The following is a 22808-nucleotide window of genomic DNA, read 5'->3' as shown; positions in this document are numbered from 1 at the left end:
GCCTGGAAGCATTACCTGTACAGGAGAAATGACCTGACTTTCCCGGGCTCCAGTTATCTCCAGTGGGAGAAGAGAAACCATGTGAGCAGCTGCACCTGTACCTCCCCGGCAGGTTTTTGCAGACTGAATTGGGACCACATTGTTGGGGTGTTTGAGAACATTCATCTATATCTGGACACAGAAAGAGTCATAGTTACAAATTTGCCTCATCTTGTATAAAAGCTTTTTGCATTTTCCAAAGATGGTTGTAACAACGTCTTCCATTCCATATTCAATGTGAATTTGGGACTCCTTCCATCATGCAGTGGGGACTATACCCTCCCCATGAATCTGAGCATGCTTGTGACTGTCGTGGAAGTGACACTAGGTCATAAAAATATCATGCATTTCCACCTTGTTGTCTTGAGATGCTCATTCTTGGAATTTAGCTGTCACATTGTGAGGAAGCCCAACCAGCCATGACAAAGCAGCCCACTTTGGGGGTTACTAAGACCTACAGCCCATAGTCCTGGTGAAGCAGCCAGTCATCAGCCAGCACAAGCTTGCCAGCCATGTGACTGGGTCCCCTTTAAAGTGGATCCTGTAACCCCCACATGAGCCAACTCAACTGACACCGTGTGGAACAGAGACAAGCCATCCTCACCAAACTCAGCCCAAACTGGAGATTCATTTATGAGCAAAATAAGTGATTGTTGTTGGTTTATGCACTAAGTTTGCAGGTGGTCTGTTACCCAGTAAAGAATACCTTGCAAAGCCATCTCTAGGAATTTACTCATGAAAGAAGCTCCCATAGAATTATGCAGTTACGGTACCATGGGTTGGCCTTCCCTAAGTCTCTTTCATCCCTGCTCTGGCAAGTCACTCTAAATAACCACTTGCTATGTAATTATCATGCAAATAAAACTTCAAGCCAAATCTCTTACAGCTCTCTCCCAGCAAACTGGACCTCTCCTAGAGAGAAATCTGGAGCTGACACTGTATACCAAGATAAGATCACGGGGATCTTCATTCCAGGTTTGCTTGAAATTGCAAAACGTTAGAAACAACCTAAATGTCTAACAATAACAGGATGATTAAATTTGGAGCTGACATAAAGAATAAGGTAACATGTTCCTCGATTCGACAAACATCTATTGAATACTCACAATGTATCAGACACTGCACTGGGGGTCAAAGACAGAGTGGACAGAATCTTGGCTGTAGTATCCATCATTTTCTAGATGAGGAATGTTGATTTTACCCCAAATTTAAAAAGCAGTGCCCACCAACACTAACTGAGCTCACTGAATATCCCATGAACTCTAGCCCAAAGGAGGATGTTTGGGGCTTCCTGGGAACCACAATGATAGGAATGAATTATCTCATTCAGCAAACTACTGCCCACAGGTCAAATTCAGCCCACCGCCTGTTTGTGTAAATAAAGTTTTATTAGAACACAGACACATCCATTCATTTATGTATCATCTATGGCTGCTTTTGCAAAAGAGCTGGAGTGTTGAGTAATTATGACAGAGATCATATGGCCTAAAACCTCCAAAATATTTATTATCTGGCCCCTTACAGAAAAAGCTTGCAGACCCCTGATCCTAGTCAGAGGCACGGACAAATCTATGCTGTCAAGAAGAGCATTGGGGCCTAAATATAAGAAAGACAGACAAACAACTTAGTTCAATCTGGGAATTATTTGGGTTTATATTGTTTATGTTAATAGTAGCTCTCAGGACCTTGCATGTGCCTAACACACTACAAACATTATTGCACTTAATCTTCCCAACTATCCTTGGTGATAGGTGCTCTTAGACACCCATTTTACAGATGAAAACACTGAGGCTTAGAGAGATTAAATACGTTTCTCCAACACCTCACAACTAGAGTGTGACAAATAGGTAACGTGTTTGAGAGACTACCATTAGTCAGAAGGACCTGGGTTTGAATTCCAGTTCAAGTGAGTGATCCTAAACAAGTCACTTCAGCTCTCTAAGCCTCAGTTTCCTTACCTGTACAATGGTGAGAAGAGAGTATCCCACTGTTACACTGGATTTCATGTGAAAATGCACCTAAAGCCCTTCACTCGGGGCCTAGCACTTAAAAAATGTTAGAAATTCTTATTTTCTGCATGGAGAGGCAACAAGAAGGAGGGTCCCCAAAATAAAATCAACAGTTATTTCTGGATATTGAAAAAATGGCATGATTTTTATTTTTTATTTTCATTGCAATGCTAGTCTCATTGGAAACTTTAGTGACCAAGAATCATTTCCATGATAAAGAAAGGGAGGTGGGGGGGGGGAGAAAGGAAGGAAGGAAGGAAGGAAGGAAGGAAGGAAGGAAGGAAGGAAGGAAGGAAGGAAGGAAAGGAAAAGAAGGAATTGAATGAATGAATGAATAAGGGAGGGGAAAGGAAGGAAGGAAGGGAGGGAGGGAGGGAGGGAGGGAGGGAGGGAGGGAGGGAGGGAGGGAGGGAGGGAGGGAGGGAGGGAGGGAGGAGGGAAATATTGTTTGGGTAAAAAGTCAAAGTACCTACATCTGACAGTTTCCACCTGATTTTCTATCAAATGATGAAGGGTTTTGAGGGGGTGTGAACTCACCTTTGCATGTCACTCCTGGGCCCTTGAACTGCACCAGTCCATTGCTTGACAGGAAGCCTCCTTTGCAAGTGCAGTAGTAACCTCCTACAGTGTTGGTACAAGTGGCATGAGATGGGCACGTGGTGGTGTCCGCACACTCATTCACATCTAGGCAGCATAGAAGGAAGAGCTTATGTTAGAGCGTCAGAATGGGGCTCAAAGGTAACCCAGTGTGAGAGGGTGAAGAGACTGTTGTCGGTTGAATTGTGTCCTCCAGCTGTCCTAAACCCTGGTCCCTAATAATGTGACCTTATTTAGAAGGTCACATCTTTGTAAATGTCATTAAGATGTAAATTAAGATCATACTGGAGTAGGATGGTCCCTTACTCTGATATGACTGGAGTACTTATAAAAAAAGGAGTAGAGGTACAGAAACATAGGAATAAGACCATGTGACAACGAAGGCAGAGATTGGTGTGATGTGTCTACAAGCCAAGGAATGCCAAGGATTGCCAGCAACACCAGAACCTGGGAGAGATGCCTGGAACAGATTCTCCCCTAGGGTCTTCAGAGAAAGCACCTTGATTTTGAACTTCTGGCCTCCAGAACTGTGAGAGAATAAGTCTCCATTCTATTTAATTTGTTACAGCAGCCCTCAGAAACTGATACAGTGACCAAGGGAGCTCATCAAAGACCTTGAAGATGCTAGACCCTTCCTTCTCAAAGTGTGGTCCATGAGCCAGTGTCACCAGTAGAGAGTTTGATGGAAATCAAATTCTCAGGCCCTGCCCCAGAACTACTGAATCAGAAACTGCATTTTAACAAGATCCTCGGGTGATTTGTAGGCCCATGAATATGTGATTCACTGACCTGGACCCTCACTACTCCTACTGGTCTGTGGACCAGTAGCCTTTGCATTGCCTGGGATCCCCAGGAGAACAGCAAGTCCAGGGAGGGACCTGAGATACATTCTAGCCCATCTAGTCCTAGGACAAGTGGTTTCACCTCTCTGTACCTCAGTTTACCTGTTTAGCCTTCACCCTCATAGCCAATGAGTCCCTGCCCTAATGATTCTCCCTCCAAAATATCATTTGACATCTACCCATTTCTCTCCATCTCCACAGCTATGCTTGGTACAGATCTTCCTACATTCATTCCTACATTCTCAATGTCCCCTGCAAACATCTCTAAATGCAGATTTGATCATCCACCCCCATTCCTCCATATAACCCTCCCTGTTGCCCTCAGAATTAAAATCCAAATTACTGGGGAAGATCCAAAATGGCAGAGTAGATAAACACTGTGCATGCATCCTTCCATGAACACATTAAAATTACAACTAAATTACAGAACAATAAACCTGGAAAACCATCTGAAGTCTATCCAAACAGAGGTCCTGTAACTAAAAATATAAAGAAGCCACGTTGAGACTGGTGGAGATGCGGAATGGGCCCCAAACCTCTGTGTGGTGGTTGAGAATCAGAAGGGATATCTCAGCTGTGGAGGTTCCCCCAAGAAGAGCAAAGGACCCCAGCCCCACACCAGGCTCCCCAGCACAGAATACTGGTGCTGGGAAGAGAAGCCTCCACATCTGGCTGTAAAAAGCAGTGGGGATTCCGACCATCTAGGTCAGATGGAAGGCTGCAGGAAACCCAAATATCCTCTTAAATGGCCTGGGAACAGACACACTCACTCACAGCCACTCACCCTGGGCTCCAGTGGAGGGATGGTGATTCGGGGGGTGTTGGAGGCACTCAGGGGGGACAGACTGAGGTGTGCGGCTTTGAGGAGAGGGCTGGAGGACAGTCACCATTTTCCCTATGAGGGGTCCTCGTCCTGTGCAGTTGACAGGCGGGCGCCGTCTTTCCTGCATTGAACCCTCTCACCATGCCCATGGCCAAATCTGAATCTGAATTGGTCTGGTGAGCTCCATCTGGACCCTGCCCCACCCAACTCCCCAAAGCTGGAGGCACTTTCTCTATGCAGTCAGCCCCTCCCACATTGTACTCTTTCTTGGAAAACTATCGGAGTCTACCAGGCCCCAGGAAGGCAGCAACGAGCCTTGGTGTGCTCTGAGACGTTTCCTGAGTTGCTCCAGGCTCGGCACTGGCACCAAACAAGAATTTACATTAACCTGGTGACCACAATTCTTCCCACTCTAGTGACTCCCTGAGACCCTGCCTCACCCAACTTGCACACTGCATGAGGCGCTATCAGCCACTGACCCTTAAGGGAGATGGCATGTGGCAGCAACCCTTGGGGCATTATGGCTTTTTGTGGAGCTACCTCAGGCCAAGTGCTGGTGGCAGACATCCTCAGTTCACAGTGTGGCATCTCCCACATACCTCCAGGTTTAGCATAGGCAGCAAACAAGTGCAGATCACTTTATGGCTCTTACCAGGTAGTCCCCAGCCAGTCGCAGGCAGTGGGTGACCTGGGCCTGCACCAGAGCCCCTCCCAAGAGGCCCCAGAACCAACATACTTGGAGGTTGGCTTCAGACCACAGCAGAGCACTGCCCAATTAATCCCATATGCGTCATATACAAAAAACAGTTACAACAGGCACCAGAGCCAGCTGGGGCAAATTCCACTCAGTGGGGTAAGCCCCCTACTCAGTATTCCATAAACTGTGGACATAGCCAAACCCCAGAGTCAATCAGTCTGTCGGTCAATTCCATTCACTGATGTGCCAATAGCAATCCAGGCTCAACTATAACAGAAGGGAACACACAACCCACACAAGGGACACTCCTGGAGTACCCAGAACAGATAACCAGGTGCCAGGGTCCCACAGGACACTTACTACATAATACCATCCAGCTAAGACTGGGAGGCATAGCAGATCTACCTAATATATAGAAACAAACACAAAAAAGCAGCCAAAATGAGGAAACAAAGAAATGCATTCCAAATTAAAGAACAGGAGAAGACTCCAGAACAAAAGAACTAAATGAAATGAAGACAACCAACCTACCAGATACAGAGTTCAAAACAATGGTTATATTGATGCTCAAGGATCTTAGTGAGAATATCAACAAAGAGATAGCAAGCATAAAAAGAGGCATCAAAACCGTAGAAAAGAACCAGTCAGAAGTGAAGAATTCAATAACTGAAATGAAGAATGCACTAGAATGAACCACTAGCAAACTAGATGAAGCAGAGGAATCAATCAGCTATTTGGAAGACAAGGTAGCAGAAAACATCCAATAGGAACAGCAAAAAGAATTTTTAAAATGAGGATAGTTTAAGAGGCCTCTGGGACAACATCAAATGTAACAACACTCACATCATAAGGGTACCAGAAAGAGAAGAGAGAAAGCAAGGGATTGAGAACCTATTTGAAGAAATAATGACTGAAAAGTTTCCTAACCTGGCGAAGGAAATAGACATACAAGTCCAGGAAGCACAGAGAGTCCAAAACAAGATGAACTCAAACAGGCCAACACAAAGACACATTATAATAAAAATGGCAAAGGTCAAAGACAAAGAGAGAATTCTAAAAGCATCAAGAGAAAAGCAGTTAGTTACCTACAAGGGAGCTCCCATAAGATGATTTCTCAACAAAAACTTTGCAGGCCAGAAGGGACTGGCATAAAATATTCAATGTGATGAAAAGCAAGGAGCTACAATCAAGACTACTCTATCAAGCAAGGCTACCATTTAAAATTGAATGACAGATAAGGAGTTTCCCAGATAATAAAAAGCTAAAGGAGTTCATCACCAAACCAGTATTACAATGAATGTTAGAGGAACTACTTTAAGATGGAAAAAAATAAAAAATATGAATAATAAAATGGCAATAGCTGCATAACTATGAACAATTACTTTCATGATTCTTTTTTTTAATCAACGTTTATTGGGGTGACAATTGTTAGTAAAGTTACATAGATTTCAGGTGTACGATTCTGTATTACATGATCTATAAATCCCATTGTGTTGAACAATTACTTTCAGTGTAAGTGAATTAAATGCTCCAATCAAAAGACATAGGGTGGTTGAATGGAGAAGGAAAAAAACCCTTACATCTGCTGCCTACAAGAGACTCACTTATGACTGAAAGACACAAACAGAAAGTAAAGGAATGAAAAAATATATTTCATGAAAATGGAAACAGAAATATCTGTGGTAGCAATACTTATACTGGACAAAATAGACTTTAAAACAAAGGCTATAACAGGAGACAAAGAAAGACCCAGTAATCCCACTTCAGGGTATTTATCCGAAGAAACCCAAAATGCTACTTCAAGGGGACATGTGCATCCATGTGTTTATTGCAGCATTGTTTAATGACCAAGATGTTCATCAATGGATGGGTCTCTATCAATGGATGAATGGATAAAGAGGAGGTGGTACATATATACAAATGGCATACTGCTTGGTCATGGAAGGGAATGGGTTCTTGCCATCTGAGGCAACATGGATGGACCTGGAGGGTATTGTGCTGAGTGGAGTATGTCAGACAGAGAAAGACAGATGTAACGTGATTTTGCTTATATGTGGGATGTAAAGAACAAAATAAACAATCAAAACAGAAATAAACTCATAGATGCAGAAAACATTTTGATGGTTGCCAGATGGGAGGGGGTTAGGGATATGGGTAAAAAAAGGGGAAGGAATTAAAAAGTACAAATTCGTTGTTACAAAATAGTCACAGGGATAGAGGGTTTAGCATAAAGAATATAGTCAATAATATTGCAATAACTATGTATGGTGTCATTGGTACTAGATTTTGGGGGTGATAGATAGGAGGGGGTTGGGAGGCAAGGGTGTAAAGGTGAAGGGATTAAGAAGTACAAATTTGTAGTTACAAAATAGTCACAGTGCTGTAAAGTAAAGCACAGGGAATACAGTCAATGATGTGGTAATAACTATGTACAGTGCCAGGTGGGTACTAGACTAATCGGGGGATCACTTCTTAGATTATATAAATGTCTAACCACTATGCTGTACACCTGAAATTAATATAAATACTGAATGTCAACTGTAATTGAAAATTTTTAAAGAGGGGGATAGGTGAAGGGGAATAAGTGGTCCAAATTTTTAGGTATAAAACAAATAAGACATGGGGATGTAATGTACAACATAGGGAATATAGTCAATAGTATTGTGATAGCTGGTACAGTGTCAGATGGTTGCTGGACCTATCATTATGATCGTGTTTTTAGGTATATAAATGTTGAACAACTATGGTATACACCTGAAACTAATATAATATTGTATTAGCTATATTTTAATAAATAGCTTTTTTAACATAAAATAAAATCCAAATTACTTAGCATGACCCAAAAAGCCCCCAGTGACCAGACCCAACCACATTTTTGAGCCTCATCTCATATCTGTCTCCATTTCTAGCCTTCCAACCACATGGCCTTTGCATGTGCCCGTCTCGTTGCCTCTGCTCTGCCTGGCTAGCCCCTCCCCATTCTTCAGGCCTTGGCTAAATGTCGTTTCTTCCAAGAAGCCTTCCATGACTACCCAAAGCTTCCTGTGCTCCTGTGACACTTACCACAATTATAATTGCTCAATTATTTGTGTGATTAGCTATTCAGTGATCATATCCTACCCCACACTGTGAGCTCCAGGAAGACAAAGCTACAGGTAGGAGCAGCCTCTCAGGTGCTAAGGAAGACACTCATTTGATACTCTCATTCCTATGGTCAGCAGAATAATGGCTCCGCCAAAGATGACCATGTAGCAATCCCTGGACCACATGAATATGTTATGCTACACAGGAAGGGGGAATTAAGATTGCTGATAGAATTAAGATTGCTCATCTTAATTAGGAGAGGCAGAATCAAAGTGATGCAATGCAAGAAAGACTTGACCAGTCATTGCTGTCTGTGATGATGGAGGAAGGGGGACATGTGCCAAGGAATACACTTAACCTTTAGAAGCTGGAAAAGGCAATAAAACAGATTCTCCCCTAGAACCTCCAGAAAGCAACACAGCCCTGCCAACACCTTGATTTCAGCCCAATGGGTCGCATTTCGGATTTCTGACTTTCAGAACTGTAAGATAATATTTTTGTTGCTGTAAGCCACTGAGTTTGTGGTCATTTATTACAGCAGCAATAGGAAACTGATACAATTCCCATTATACAGATGTGGAAAACTGAGGCTCACAGAGGTTAAGTGACTTGCCCAAGGACACAGATGGTAAATGGCACTGCCAGGCCTGCCAAACCCCAAAGTGCATGATTATCACTACTGCTACATGAGAAGAGGTAAGTCTGACTGGAAATGGAATAAATTTTCAGGCAGTTTCTCAGACTATTCTATGGAAAAGCCTTTGGAATTGGTTATTTCAAGTCTATCACACTTAAGGACTGTGAGCTCCCACAAGGCAGCTATTTGTGTCCGTCTTATTTACTGCTGTGTCCTGAGTGCATAGAACAGTGCCTGGTACATAGTCATTGCTCAGTCATAGAGACCTCGCTGAGAAGGTCGCATCTGAACAAAGACCTGCGGGAAGTGAGTGAGTGAGCTATGAAGCTATTTAAGGCAGAGCAAACAACTAGTGCAAAATCCCTAAGACAGGATGATGCCTGGTGATTTCATTGAATTACAAGGAGGCTGGTATTGTTGAAGCAGAGCGGATGAGGCAAGAGTCAGAGGAGGGGGGCAGATGGGTGGCTCAGTTGGTTAGAGCATGAGCTCTGGGCAACAGGGTTGCCGGTTTGATTCCCACATGGGCCAGGGAGCTGCACCCTCCACAACTAGAATGAAGATAACGAGCTGCCACTGAGCTCCCGGGTGGCCAGATGGCTCAGTTGGTTGGAGCTCATGCTCTCAACAACAAGGTTGCCAGTTCGACTCCCACAAGGGATGGTAGGCTGCGCCCCCTGCAACTGAGATTGAACACAGCATCTTGAGCTGAGCTGCCGCTGAGCTGCCGAGGGGCAGCTTGATGGCTCAGTTGGTTGGAGCTCATGATCTCAACCACAAGGTTACCAGTTTGCCCCCTGCAACTAAGACTGAACAATGGCAACTGGACTTGGAGCTGAGCTGCACCCTCCACAACTAAGATTGAAAGGACAACAACTTGACTTGGAGCTACTGATGGGTCCTGGGGAAAACACACTGTTCCCCAATAAAGTCCTATTCCCCTTCCCCAATTTGAAAAAAAAGAGTCAGAGGAGGTGACACAGCCAGATCATGTAAGATCTGCTAGACCATTGTAAGACGTCAGCTTTTCATCAGAGATGGGAGCCGTGGGAGAGTGCAGAAGAGGGACTTAGGTTTAACATGATCCTCTGGCCACTGGTGGGGAAGATGAACTGTAAGGGTCAGAGGCAGGATGACAAGGGAGGAACCATCTGCATTTGCCCAGGTGAGCGATGATGGTGGATACTACCCAGGTGGGAGCAGTGGAAAGTATGAGATTCTGGATTTATTCTGAAGGTAATGCTAACAGGATTTGCCAATGGATAGGATGGGGGCAGGGGTATGAAAGAAAGAGAGGAGTCAATGATATTGTCAACATCCATTGGTAGGATGGGATATCATGGGAAAGCTCTTTATAGAAAGTGCCATAAAGACATGAATTATCACGACTAGGGTCTTGAGGCTATGTCTTCTTTATTTCCCATACCTGCACTCAAATTGTATCTTTCTTGTCATTTCCAGCTTCCTCTTTCATCTGCAAAGGCAACATTTTTCTTTGCAGACTTCCAGCACTTTACCACTTGTGATCTCCCAACTCTGAGCTGCCCCGTACTTTCTTCCTCTTGCTCAGTCTCCCACAGCGCAAGTCCACCCCAAACCAGGACAACAACCCACCCCCCTGTGACTGGGCACCTGCCAACCTCTCCTGATCATTTCCTGCGCTGTCCCATCAGCCACGCTCACCTTCACTAAGTTCCCTAAATCCTTTCCCATCTCAGGATCTTTGCTCCTCACCCTGCAGATCTTGAGATTTGCCGCCCTCCATAATCATGTGAGCCAACTGCTTATTAATAAATCTTTACATATATGAATATACAGTATATAGATGTAGATATGTACATATTCATTGTATTGGTTCTGTTTCTCTGGAAAACCCTAATACCAACACCTGCCATATTCCAGGACTCTTCTGGGCATGGTGGATTCAGCAGTGGAAAAAGACCAAAAAAATTCCCCACCTTCACAGAGCTGATAATCCTGGAGAGCTTGGGGTAAGGGATACAATGTCAAAAATAGGGTAGTCTGAGAAGAAGATACATGAGCTGAAACATAAAGGTGAGGAAGCAAGCCATGTGTATATGTAGGGCAAGAGCACAGAAGGCACAACATGTGCAAAGGTCCTGAGGCAGGACTGTACCTGATATGTTGAAGGACCAAGGAGGCCCAAGTGAGCAAAGGGAAGAGAGGGAAGAGATGAGGGCAGGAAGGGGATTGGAACAGGTCATGTAGGGTCTTGTGAGAGGTGGGGAGGACTTGGGCTTTTACCCAGAGGGAGGTGGGAGCCCTGGAGGGCTGTGAGCAGGGGGATGGGACCTGACTCGGGTGATCACAGGCACCCTCTGATGGCTGCTGGAAGGGCAAAGAGCTGGGAGACCGGGACGGAAGCCACTTCAATAATCCATCTGAGACACACACACACGATGCTCAATCATGAGCAAAACAACTTAACAGATGGTCACTTAATTGACCTGACAGAAAATGAGACTCAGAGAGGCAAAGAAACTTTTAAAAATATAACTAGAACTTCCATTTCATAGGTCCCTTCCATGCATCGTCTTCAGTCCCCATGCTAATGCTTCAAGGTGAGGGGACCAAGTCATCCTGGTTTTCCCAGGACTTTCTTGGTGTTGGCACTCAACATCCAGCATCCCAGGAAACCATCGACAGTCTAGGGCAAGCCAGGACAGTCCACCACCCGACTTCATGGTAAATGTTATGACTCCATTTTGTAGATGTAAAGATGCCCAAGAGCATTGGTGTAACCTGCCCCAGGTCACACCACAAATCCGAATGCAAGAGAAGGCAAAGCAGAATGGACGAATGCTGGGAAGGAGTCCAGGGGTCCTGGTCATTGTCCTGGCGGTGCCCCCTCACTGGCTACCAGCTTTGGCCCAGCTGCAGCCCAGCCAATAAAAACCAGATAACTTGTGTTTCTCTAAGGAGGAGGAGGAAGAGGAAAAAGAGGTAGGAGGTAGGCGGGGGGAGGTGGAGAGGGAATGGGGGAGGGGGGGAGGAGGAGGGAGAAGGGGGAAGGTAAGAGGAGGAGGAGGGGAGGAGGAAGAGGGGGCACTAATTGAACTGAGCATTCTCTGTGTTCCAAGCACCATTCTTGTCACCGCCTCTATTTTACCTCCTTTAGTCCTCATCAAAACCCTCATGGAACTGAAATCCCGGGAATTTACTAAAGCACCTGAGGTCCCCACAGCAGTGAGCCAAGGCTCAAACCCAGGAAGTGTGACTCCAGAGCCTCCCTCTTAACTCCACATGGAGTTGAATCTTCACAAGTATCCCATTAGCTGGGGGTCATCACAATACCCATTAATCAGATGACAAAACTGAGAGAGAGGTGCGAAGGTCTAACTGCCTTCATTCAGGGGAGTCTCTTACCAGATTGCGCCTGAATCAACCAGGGAAGCCAACCTACAAACAGAAGAAAGAGAAGTCGTCAGGTGCCTTTGAGATGCGACCAGGAGCCACCCCTGCACCAGCCAGTCCCCACCTTTCCGTAAGTGCCAGTGATTATGGTGGCAAGTGATGAAAGCAGGAGTGGGTATGTGAAGAGGAAAACGCAGTCTCTTCATGGGGATCTACCTACATCAGCTCAGGAGTTCTTTACACCTTGCCAACCCAGGAGGGGTGGGAGGGTAGCCACTCTCGGCACCACCCTCCCACCGCTTTTCCAGGTTGGAGCACCCATCCCCCGGCTGTTTCTCTGGCCTAGAGGCGATGAATGTCAGGCAGGGGTACAACAGCCCAGCCTGCCCCTTTGCCTCTGAGCAGGACAGACCCTCGGGGCAGTTCACCCCAGAGCACCCTGTGGGATCAGGCTGAATTCTACGGAAACTAACCAAAAGCAGAAGCTAATCCTCATGTCTGTGCATTTTTGTTTCATTCATTTTTATCTTTTTTTAAAGAAGGTAATAGTTGCTCCTTGTGAAAAAAAATTCAAGTGATGTGGAAGTATATAAAATCAAAAGTGAAGGTTTCCCCATGTCCTATCCTGATACCCAGCAGTAACCACTGTCAAAAGTTTAAGAGTGGGGCCGGCCCGGTGGCTCAGGGGGTTGGAGCGCTGTGCTCCTAACGCTGAGGTCGTGGGTTCAATTCCCACATGGACCAGTGAGCTGCGCCCTTTACAGCTAAGATTGTGAACAATGGCTCTCCCTGGAGCTGGGCTGCTGTGAGCTGCCGGAGGTTGGCGTGAGTGACCGGCAAACATTGTGGGCTGCCGTGTGCTGCCGTGGGCTACTGCTGTGAGTGGCCAACCTACGACTGGTGACCAACTGCCTCAGCTGGGGGGAGCGCAAGTCCCATAATAGCAGCATGGGCCAGGGAGCTGTGTCCTACACAACTAGACTGAGAAACCACGGCTTGAACCGGAGTGGTGGAGGGGGGAGGTGAAAAAAGGGGGGTGTAGGCTTTAGAGTGAACCCTTTGGGGTTGCCGGATGGTTCAGTTGGTTGGAGCGCAAGCTCTGAACAACAGGGTTGCCAGTTCGATTCTCATATGGATGGTGGGCTGCGCCCCCTGCAACTAAAGATTGAAAATGGTGACTGGACTTGGAGCTGAGCTGCGCCCTCCACAACTAGATTGAAGGACAACAAATTGGCTAGGAGCTGATGGGCCCTGGAAAAAACACACTGTTACCCAATATTCCCCAATAAAAATTAAAAAGAAAAAGAGTGAACACTTCAAGGATAGGTCCTATTCATAAACTCAGTCAGTCATGTAAATATAGCATGAAAGATAAATAAATTTATAAGTTTACACAATTTTCTTCACGCAAATGAGATAATGCAATATACAGTTTACTGTGCTCTCCAATACAGTAGCTACCAGGCACACAAGGCTATATACACTTAAAGTTATTAAAATTAAACAAAATGGAACAGTCCATTCCTTGGTCATATGAGCCATATTTCATGTGACTAGTGGCCACTATAGACCTAGAACATTTGTATAAAAAGTCCTGTTGGACACCTCTGTTCTACTGCCACTCGTGTTGTCACTTAATAGTATGTCTTACAAATCTCTTTGTGCCTGTTTCCTCCTCCATAAAGTAAGGAGGAAATACGGTTTTCCTCCAAAAACAGCAGAAGAAACCCACCTTGTTGCTTAGAAAAAGGTCCCCCATTCTTAGATTGGAAGCAATGACCAAAACTCACAAGACATATGAAAGAGAACACAGCATACAAGATAAATGAGATCAAGACAAACCGACACCTGAAGAAAGAGAAATAAGAGAACAGAGAGGAAGGCGCCATCTCGCTGCTCAGGTCTCAGCACAAACATCACCTCATCATCACTGGCCACCCTGCCCTCCTCCTTCAGTCTAATCCCCAGTCGCACTCTGTAACACCTTCACTCAGGTACTTATTACTACCTGAAATACTTTCCTGTATTATGTAGGGCAACATAGAGTAGCCATACAGCATCCACACGCCGGGGCCTGCTTTTAAATCCTGGCTTGACCCCTTACTAGCTAAGTGGCCTTGGGCACATTATTTAACCTCTTTGGCTTCAGTTTTCACCTTCATAAAATGGGGCTATTAATGACCCAATATCAGGAACTTTATGAAGATCAAATACTTTCTCTATTTGAGGGCGTAAGTGGGTGATTGCTGTAACTGCTCCTTCTCACTGGGATGTTAGCCCTGTGACAGAGGAACCTTGTCTGTGTGTTCGGTGCTCTGTCCTCTGCCTAGAACAGCACTTGGCAAGTAGAAGGTGCTCAGGAAATACACATCAAACGAACGACCGTAAGGAAATTCTGCCCTGACAGAAGGAATTCCTGGAGCTAAATGATTTTCGTCAAAGGTCCCTCAGTGAAGGTGTTCGCAGTGTCCAGCCTAGAATTACAAGCTCTCGGCTGGACAGCTGGTGGCCCTCCCGTGTCCCTACCATCTATTTCCAGGGCAGGCCTTCCCCAGCCCCCCGTTCCACTTCTCACTCACCCCAGAAGACGAGCAAGCTGCAAGCCCACATCATGCTGTTTCTGTCCTTCAAAGGGGAGAACCTTTATTTGTTCACAGGGTTTTCAAGAAACAGGGTGTCAGGAAAGGGGAGGGGAGGAACCAGAATTGCTTAATTGCTGCCAGCGCACTACTGGCATTTGTGCTGAGCAGCTGCCACTAAATGGTGACAACGTGGCAAACCCCTAATTTTCTCCTTTCCCCCCAGTAAAGAGAAGTTGGCTGGCCGCTGCACTGTGGCCACTCTCTCCTTTCCTCCTGTTCTCTTTTTTCTTTCTTCTTCAACATCTGTCTCTCATTTCTCATCACCTGTCATTGCACTCAATAGTAAGAGAGTATCCATCCCCCGTCCCCCGTGAAGCAAGCCCCAACTTTGAGGGCCTCTTCTCAGCCCGTCCTAAAACTAACCATCCTCGCCATCACATACCAGGCGTTGTGCCAGACATACTGCTGACTAAATTTAAAATACATCGTCATGGCAACATCGTAAAGCAGGAATTTCAACCCCTCACCTATTTTACAAAAATAAAATAAAAAGGAAACTGAGGCGTGGAGAGAACATGTGACTTGTACTGGGAGGTTACTGGGAGGACCCCAGGTTTGAATCCAGCACTGTCATGCAGGTTCTCTGGTCCCACTCCCCGCACCAGAATGCAGAATATGGTGAGGCCAAAAAGGAACAACCATGGAGCCATAGATAGGGGAGTCATACCACTATATTCTCGATGGCAGCTGGCCGAGACACAAAAGCAAACAACTTTTGTGTACCCCAACTAGGGGTCTTCCTGCACCCCAGTCTCGCTGGCAGCCGGTGAGACACAGGAAGTAGGATCCGCATGATCCGCAACCCGCCATCCGCGATTGCTAACCCCACTTGCCAGCCACGATCGGCCGGCCGCTTTTCTGCCAACCAACACCCTAGTGTAGCCATGGTAGTAATATTCGTGGCTAATGGCTAACTGGTAACAGCTGATGGCCAACCAGACACAGTGGCTAGCTGTCTGATAACAGCTGATGGCCATCCAATCACAGTTGATGGCCATCTACCACCTGAGCCAGCACCTTTCCACGTGAGGCCGAGAGCCTGGAAACTGCACTCCTGGCTCTGTCCCCACAAGCACCCTGTGCCTGGGTCTAAAGAGTGAATCATCTCCTCGTCTACTATATCTGATAGCCTCATCCTCACCACCACTGTGCAAAGCAACAGTCCCACCACATTCGCAGCCCCCCAGCCCAACACCCACATATGCTCACACACACGCACACACACACACACACAAGCACAATCTCATTCATGTGGAGGTCTAGGGATGCCTTCGTTAAGGTCTCCAGAAGCAGACGCAGAGACAAGGATTCTAGTGAAAGTAGCTTCTCAGGGAGGTGACCCCAGAAAATTCCAGCTGGGAAGAGGAGAAGTGAGAGATGGCAGGAAACGAGCCCACGGTGGGTGTGTTATCAAACACATTATATGGTGAGAACCTGGAGCTTAACCTCCCTGGGCACCTCTGGAAGGTGGCATAGAGCCACCCTTCAGAATTATCCCAACTGAGGAGCCAGGGAGTTGGGGTAGTGATCCACCAGCTACTGTCAGTCATGCACTGAGCCTTGCGTCAACCGATGGCACCTTGGGCCTGGTCTCCATGCAGACAGCACAGACTCCAGACACAGATGTCAGTCTCGTGTGTCCTGAGGGGTTGAGTGTCATGCGTGTGGAGAGGTACCAAGAGCATCTGCTACAAGCTAGAAACAAGGTGCAAAGACCAGCTCTAAGTTCTGGAGAAGAAAACCCCCACTTTTTTGCTTTGCCTTCTCCCTTTTGTTCTCCGCAAGGCAGAATACCCACCTTAGAGTTATGACCACTGAAAAAGATTCATCAATGGTGCTCTGTTTGTGCATCAAGGGGCCCTGCCCGGTGAAACTGCAGTGAAGAGCCAGTGTGAAAATACAGCATACTACACCAAGAAGGATAAAAAGAGTGTGCTATGTTTAAGAGAAACTCTGGAGGGTAACTGCAGACTCTGGAATAAGATCGCCCCCTCCCTGGGGCAGCTGGGGCTCGAATCCCATCTCCACCACTTGCCTGTCATGTAGGATCCTGGGCAAGTTCTTAATCTATGTCTCAACATTTCCTTCTATAAAATGGGCTCAATAATTAGTAGGATCTAATTCACAGGGCTTCCATGAGCATCTGAGGAGTGGATGTATGTGACAGGCCTAGAACAGAGCCTGGCACACAGGAAAAGCTCCACGTGTTGGCTATTATGGCAACAGGTGCTGGGATCAGACAGACCTGGAATCAAATCCTGAACTCTGCAAGGTATTTCCAAAGTGACCTTGGGTGATGGCTTGCCTCTCTGGGCCTCAGTTTCTTCATCTGGAGAATGGTGACAACAATAGGCCCCATCTCGAAGGATTACTGCGTAGGGGACGCAGGCATGTGTGCTAATGCTGCAAACTGGGAGGGGCTGCTGGGGCTTTTACTTTCTTCAGTAGTCCTTGCTCAGTGTGTCCAGGAGTGTGGACCATAGAGGCAGACAGACCAACGCAGTAATTTTAACATATGTGCACAAATTCTTTGATCCTCCTCCCTTCAGGAGGGGGAGCCCAAATTCTCTCTCCTTGAGTGTGCACTGGACTTAGCGATTTGCTTCTAAAAGGAAGTAAAAGGAAGATGTGACATCAGAGATTGTGGCACCTGGGACATCTGAGGTCACAAGAGTCATTGTGGCTTCCTCCTTGCTTTCTCTTTCCAGGATCGTTCATGGTGGGGGAGGGGGGGAGCTAGTCACCATGTTGTAAGGGCACTCACACAGCGCTATGAAGAAGCCCACATGTGGGGGAGCTGAGGTCTCCAGACAGCATCTTGTCTGTCACCTCATGAGAGACCCTGACACAGAACCATCTAGCTAAGCCACCTGAGGTTCCTGACCCTGGAAACTACAAGAAAGATTTTTAAATTATTATTTAAAGCCATTAAGTTTTTTAGAGTAAATTGTTACATGGTGAGAGATAACCACCAAAAGCAATTTTCCCCATTGGTAAAACAGGATAATAATAATTTCTCAGGGTTTGAAGTTTAATGTGATAAAAATCATAAAAACCCTCCTGGGCACAAACTGAACGCTCAATATATGTTAGTTAGCATCACCATCATTATTATCTGCTATGCTAAATGGTCAAGGCGGCTCATAGGAGAAGTCACAAATTAGCGGCTTGAAACAACACCAATTTATTATATTACAGATCTGTAAGTGAGAGTCCCAAATGAGTCTAACAGGGCTGAAATCAAGATGTCAACAGGGCTGCGTTACTTCTGGAGGCTCTCGAAGAAAATCCGTTCCTTGTCTTTTCCAGCTTCTGGAGGCATCCACACACCCTGGCTCAAGGTCCCTTCCCTCATCGTCAAAGCCTGCAATGTATGCAATGTAGCATCATTAAATCTCTCTCTCTCGATGATAGATAGATAGACAGATAGACAGATGTATGGATGGACAGATAGATGATAGATATCTTGATCAATCTCTCTCATGCTCCCCCTCTCTCATTCTCTTGCTCTTTCTGACCCTCCTGCCTCCCTCTTAAAAAGCCCCTTGTGATTACATTAGATCTACTTGGATAGTCCAGAATAATCTGCCTATCTCAGATCCTTCACTTAGTCCCATCTGCAAAGTCACTTTCACCACGTAAGGTCATGTATTCACAGGTTCTGGGGATCATGATGTAGACAACTTGGGGTGGGGGAGCCTCATTATTTTATCTACCACAGATGGAGGCGGGGGTCCTGGTGAGTGATTGAGGATGCCAGTCACCCTTTAAACCCAGAAGATCTGGTCAGCAGAGATTCTGCAGGGACAAGGGCAGGCATTATGGGAAAAGAAGGGGAAGAATGGGGTAGAGAAAATGCACAATTGCTTGCAGAATCCTATTCCCCTTGTGACTTTCTCGGCAAAGGGGAAATCTAGGGACACTCAAGATTAAAGAAGTCAGCCTGGAGGAGCTCCAGAAACATCCTTCATCCTTATGCTGAATGTGGGGGAATTCCAGAGCAGACCTACTCAACTTGACCGTGTCCCTCCGAGGCTCTAAACCCTCCCATGTCTCCCTCTTACCTTAGGATGAAGTCCAGACTCATTAAAACAGCATTCAATCCTTGGTCTCCCCTTCTGGCCTCATTGCTCCTCACCCCCGCCCCACAAAGCCCCAGTCACCCTAGGCTAACCGAAGGCCCTGTTGATGCCTTGTCCAGCCACCCTTTAGAACTTGAAGCACCCATACCCTGGCAGCTCTGAATGTTGCTTGCTAACAGCTCACAGCTTTCCCTTCTCTAGAGAGCCACCCTCTAGTCCACTAGCTGCATAAGCCCTCAGATTCAGCCCACAGCCAACAACAACAGATGGTCACAGAGGGGCAAAAGGCCAGTCCTTGTCCCAAGGAGAGATCAACTCAGTGATGTTATTCAGGTTCCAGGGATACCCATGGGATCAGGCTGAGCCCCTGCCTCTATCCTACCCTGCTTCCCTCATTCCTTTCTGCTAAACCTTCCCACAATAAACCCTGTGTAGAACAATCCTCGTAGCAGGGCCTACTTCCAGGGGATGCCTAAGAACCCCTCCCAGTCATTGAACATTTAGCTGCCTCTAGACCCCAGGTCTGACATGGGTACTCACCTTAAATCCTATGCATCTTTTCAGTGTAAATATCACCTCCACCAGGAAGCCTTCCAGTGTAAATATTACCTCCATCAGGGTTAGGGACCTCCTCTGTGCTTCCCCCATACCAACACTCAGGATGATCTATGCTGGTTTGAATGTCTGTTTCCTTCCAAAGACTGGGAGCATCTGGGTACAGGGAAGGAGTTTTGTTGGCTGTCGTATCCTAGAAAATGAACAAACAAATGAGGAAAAAGAAAGAGAAACTGATACATCTCCTGATCTGCCAAACCTCCCCTGCCTTGAGAAAGAAGACCAGGAATTTGAGAGCATCAGCTGCCCTCCTGCTGGAGAGAAGGGAGAGGGGCCTGGGACGGAAGCAGTTACTGAGGAGCAGAGAGACTTCTTCCATAGGATTCATAGTTATCCCAGACTCCTGAGACTCCCAGAAAGCAGAGGGTTTGGTCTATGGACCCCTCAGACCATCCCCAGGTTTAATGATGCACTAGAAGGACTCACAGAACTCAGCGTATAGCCATCCTCACAGCTATGACTTATTACAGGGGAAAGATACAAAGCAAATCAACAAAGGGAAAAGGCACCTGGGTTGAGGACCAGAGGAAATCAGACGCAAGCTTCCAGTGGCTGCCCAGGGCCAGGAGTGGAGGGAGGGATGGATTACAAAGGGCTCGAGGAAACTGAGGGGGGTGATGGAAATGTTCTGTATCCTGATTGTCACAACACATCAATTTTCACACTGTGAAAGGAAACAGTGTGTTATACAAAAATCACTCTTTGACAAAGTTGGTAAGATTGGATCCAAAATAAAGAATATGGGCCGGCCCGGTGTCTCAGGCAGTTAGAGCTCCGTGCTCCTAACTCCGAAGGCTGCCGGTTCGATTCCCACATGGGCCAGTGGGCTCTCAACCACAAGGTTGCCAGTTCAATCCCTTGAGTCCCGCAAGGGATGGTGAGCTCTGCCCCCTGCAACTAAGATTGAACACGGCACCTTGAGCTGAGCTGCCTCCCGGATGGCTCAGTTGTTGGATGGAGCACAGGCTCTCAACCACAAGGTTGCCAGTTCGATTCCTCGACTCCTGCAAGGGATGGTGGGCTGTGCCCGCTGCAACTAGCAATGGCAACTGGACCTGGAGCTGAGCTGTGTCCTCCACAACTAAGACTGAAAGAACAACAACTTGAAGCTGAGCAGAACCCTCCACAACTAAGATTGAAGGGACAACAACTTGAGTTAGAGAAGGGTCCTGGAGGTGCACACTGTTCCCCAATGAAGTCCTGTTCCCCTTCCCCAATGAAATCTTTAAAAAAATAAAATAAAATAAAATAAAGAATATACACCATTCTGCCGATTTTATTCGGCATAAAGGAACAAAGTTAAATGCTTTTTGAGTTTCTCCACTGAAATGTGATCTCTTAAATTTGCTTTCATAGAGAGCTGATCTCATTTCACAATGACCTTTGACCTTAAAAAGCTAAGAAAAGCACCTAAATCTATACTTCCTTAAAAAGAAACATGAAATAACAAAACCAGTACTGTTTCCCAATTGCACCCTAACAAATAAGAAATATTTCTTGAAATCCTTCTTCTTCAATGGTTGGATTTTGGTCATGCTCTTTTGAACGTATGTAGACTGCTGTTGCGTGAACATGTAATAACTTGCTTTTCTGTTCTTGGAGTGGATGCTCATGTTTGCTGTCCCTCTGCAAATTTCTGCAGAAACTCAGTTCCCTAAGTGGTTTTAGTTATCATTGCATCTCACACGGGGCAGAAGAAACAGCTAGAGGAACTGCTCCCCTAGACCTCAGAAGTAGAACTAGAACAGGATGTGCAAATGCAGAAGCTTTAAGAAGAAAGGAATAATCATCACATTTGCTCTGCAAACACAGGGCCCCAGACACACAGGCACCAGAATTTGAGGGAAGTCGGTCTTCAAGAATCTAGAGAACAGAGGAGATGGGCCTCCAGGCCTAAGCCTCAGAGAAAGTAGAAGGTTCTGGAAGGAGAGGGGCCTCAGAAAGATACAGTCCAAATAAGGGGACAATATATTCTGTGAGCTTAGAGGACTGCCTTCTTTGGCACATAGAAGTAGTTTCATTGTATCCGTTTGCTGGGGCTGTCATACAAAATACCACAGTCTCAGTGGCTTAAACAACAAACGCTTATTGTCTCCCAGTTCTGGAGGCTGGAAGTCCAAGATCAAGGTGTCAACAGTCAGTTTCTCCTGAGGCCTCTCTCCTTGGCGTATAGATGCCGTCTTCTCCCTGTGTCCTCACATGGTCTTCCCTCTGTGCGTGTCTCTGTCCACATCCCCTCTTCTTATCAGGACACCAGTCAGATTAGATTAGAGCCCTCTCCAATAATCTCATTTTACCTTTTTTTTTTTTTTTTGTATTTAATAAAAAAGCTGATCTTTATTCTTATATTCTTTCTTCATGTTTGACATTACATTTTTTAAATTACATAATAGTTTTTAATTAACATAATAAACTCGGCTCAGTTGTTGTTGGTCAACTGTGGTAAAATACACACAACATAAAACTGACCATCTTATCCTTTTTTAACAGTAAAGTTCAGTGGCATTAAGTACAGTCACATTTTTATCTTGATTACCCCTTTAACACCCTGCTCTCCAAATATAATCACACTGTGAGATCTTAAGGGTGAGGGCTTCCACATATGGATTGGGAGGGGGGGACACAATTCAGCCTGTAACATTCACATTCCAGCTCAACCACTTATGAACCTCAATTTTCCCATCCACCAAAAATTACATGTTTACTTTACATAATTATCATGAGGACTGAATGAAGTAATACATTTAGAAATCGCTTAGTAAAGGAACAAGTACACAGTAAGTATACATCAGCTATTACCCTGATATACTACATACACATACATACAAATACATGCATGTATTATTTCTACAGGATTTTACAATGGGGCTCTCTCTCAAATAGGATGCAGCCCCCAATCTGGGAGAACATTACAATAAAAGTCAATAACAAAGCTTTACTATGTCACCCAAGCAGAGCTTCAAAGAAGATGGTTAAAAATCACCCTGTGACCCCTTAGCTCCAGGATCAGCAACTTTGGTTGTAAAGAGCCAGGGAGCAAATATTTTCAACTTTGCAATCCACAGGGTCTCTGTTGCAACTCTGTCATTGCAGTGTGAAAGCAGCCATAAATTATATGAATGAAAGTGGCTGTGTGCCAATACAACGTGATCTGTGAACACCAAAATTTGAATTGCATACATTTTCCATATGTCATGAAATATTATTCATCTTTTGCTATTTTTCTACCATTTATAAATATAAAAACCATCCATAGGAGTACTATTTGCAATAGCCAGAAAGTAGAAAGAGCCCAAATATCTTTGATGGATGAATGGATAAACAAAATGTGGCCCACACATATAATGGAATATCATCCAGAGATGA

The 22808-nt window shown here is 45.7% G+C and overlaps 1 protein-coding gene and 1 long non-coding RNA gene across 2 annotated transcripts in view; both read right to left on the bottom strand.

Moving 5' to 3' along the window:
- Positions 1 to 14803, bottom strand: part of ADGRE1 (adhesion G protein-coupled receptor E1) — a 55600-nt gene extending 40797 nt beyond the window's left edge. Inside the window, exons 1-4 of the mRNA XM_019710826.2 lie at positions 14683 to 14803; positions 12116 to 12148; positions 2586 to 2732; positions 16 to 171 (exon numbers count right to left, since the gene is read on the bottom strand). Coding sequence (XP_019566385.1) covers positions 16 to 171; positions 2586 to 2732; positions 12116 to 12148; positions 14683 to 14716 — 370 coding nt within the window. The 5' untranslated portion in view covers positions 14717 to 14803. The remainder of the gene's footprint in view (positions 1 to 15; positions 172 to 2585; positions 2733 to 12115; positions 12149 to 14682) is intronic.
- Positions 14804 to 17905: 3102 nt separating this feature from the next.
- LOC141572680 (uncharacterized) lies at positions 17906 to 19356 on the bottom strand. The gene is made up of 2 exons (XR_012498035.1): positions 18810 to 19356; positions 17906 to 18109 (listed from the first exon to the last, which is right to left on the bottom strand). It is a non-coding gene; the product is annotated as an uncharacterized LOC141572680 (long non-coding RNA).
- Positions 19357 to 22808: the final 3452 nt, after the last annotated feature.

This window comes from Rhinolophus sinicus, linkage group LG07 (genome assembly GCF_036562045.2).
Source record: "Rhinolophus sinicus isolate RSC01 linkage group LG07, ASM3656204v1, whole genome shotgun sequence".
NCBI lineage: Eukaryota > Metazoa > Chordata > Mammalia > Chiroptera > Rhinolophidae > Rhinolophus > Rhinolophus sinicus.
The sequence above is the reverse complement of the archived record's forward strand: the minus strand, read 5'-3'. Positions and strand labels throughout refer to the sequence as shown.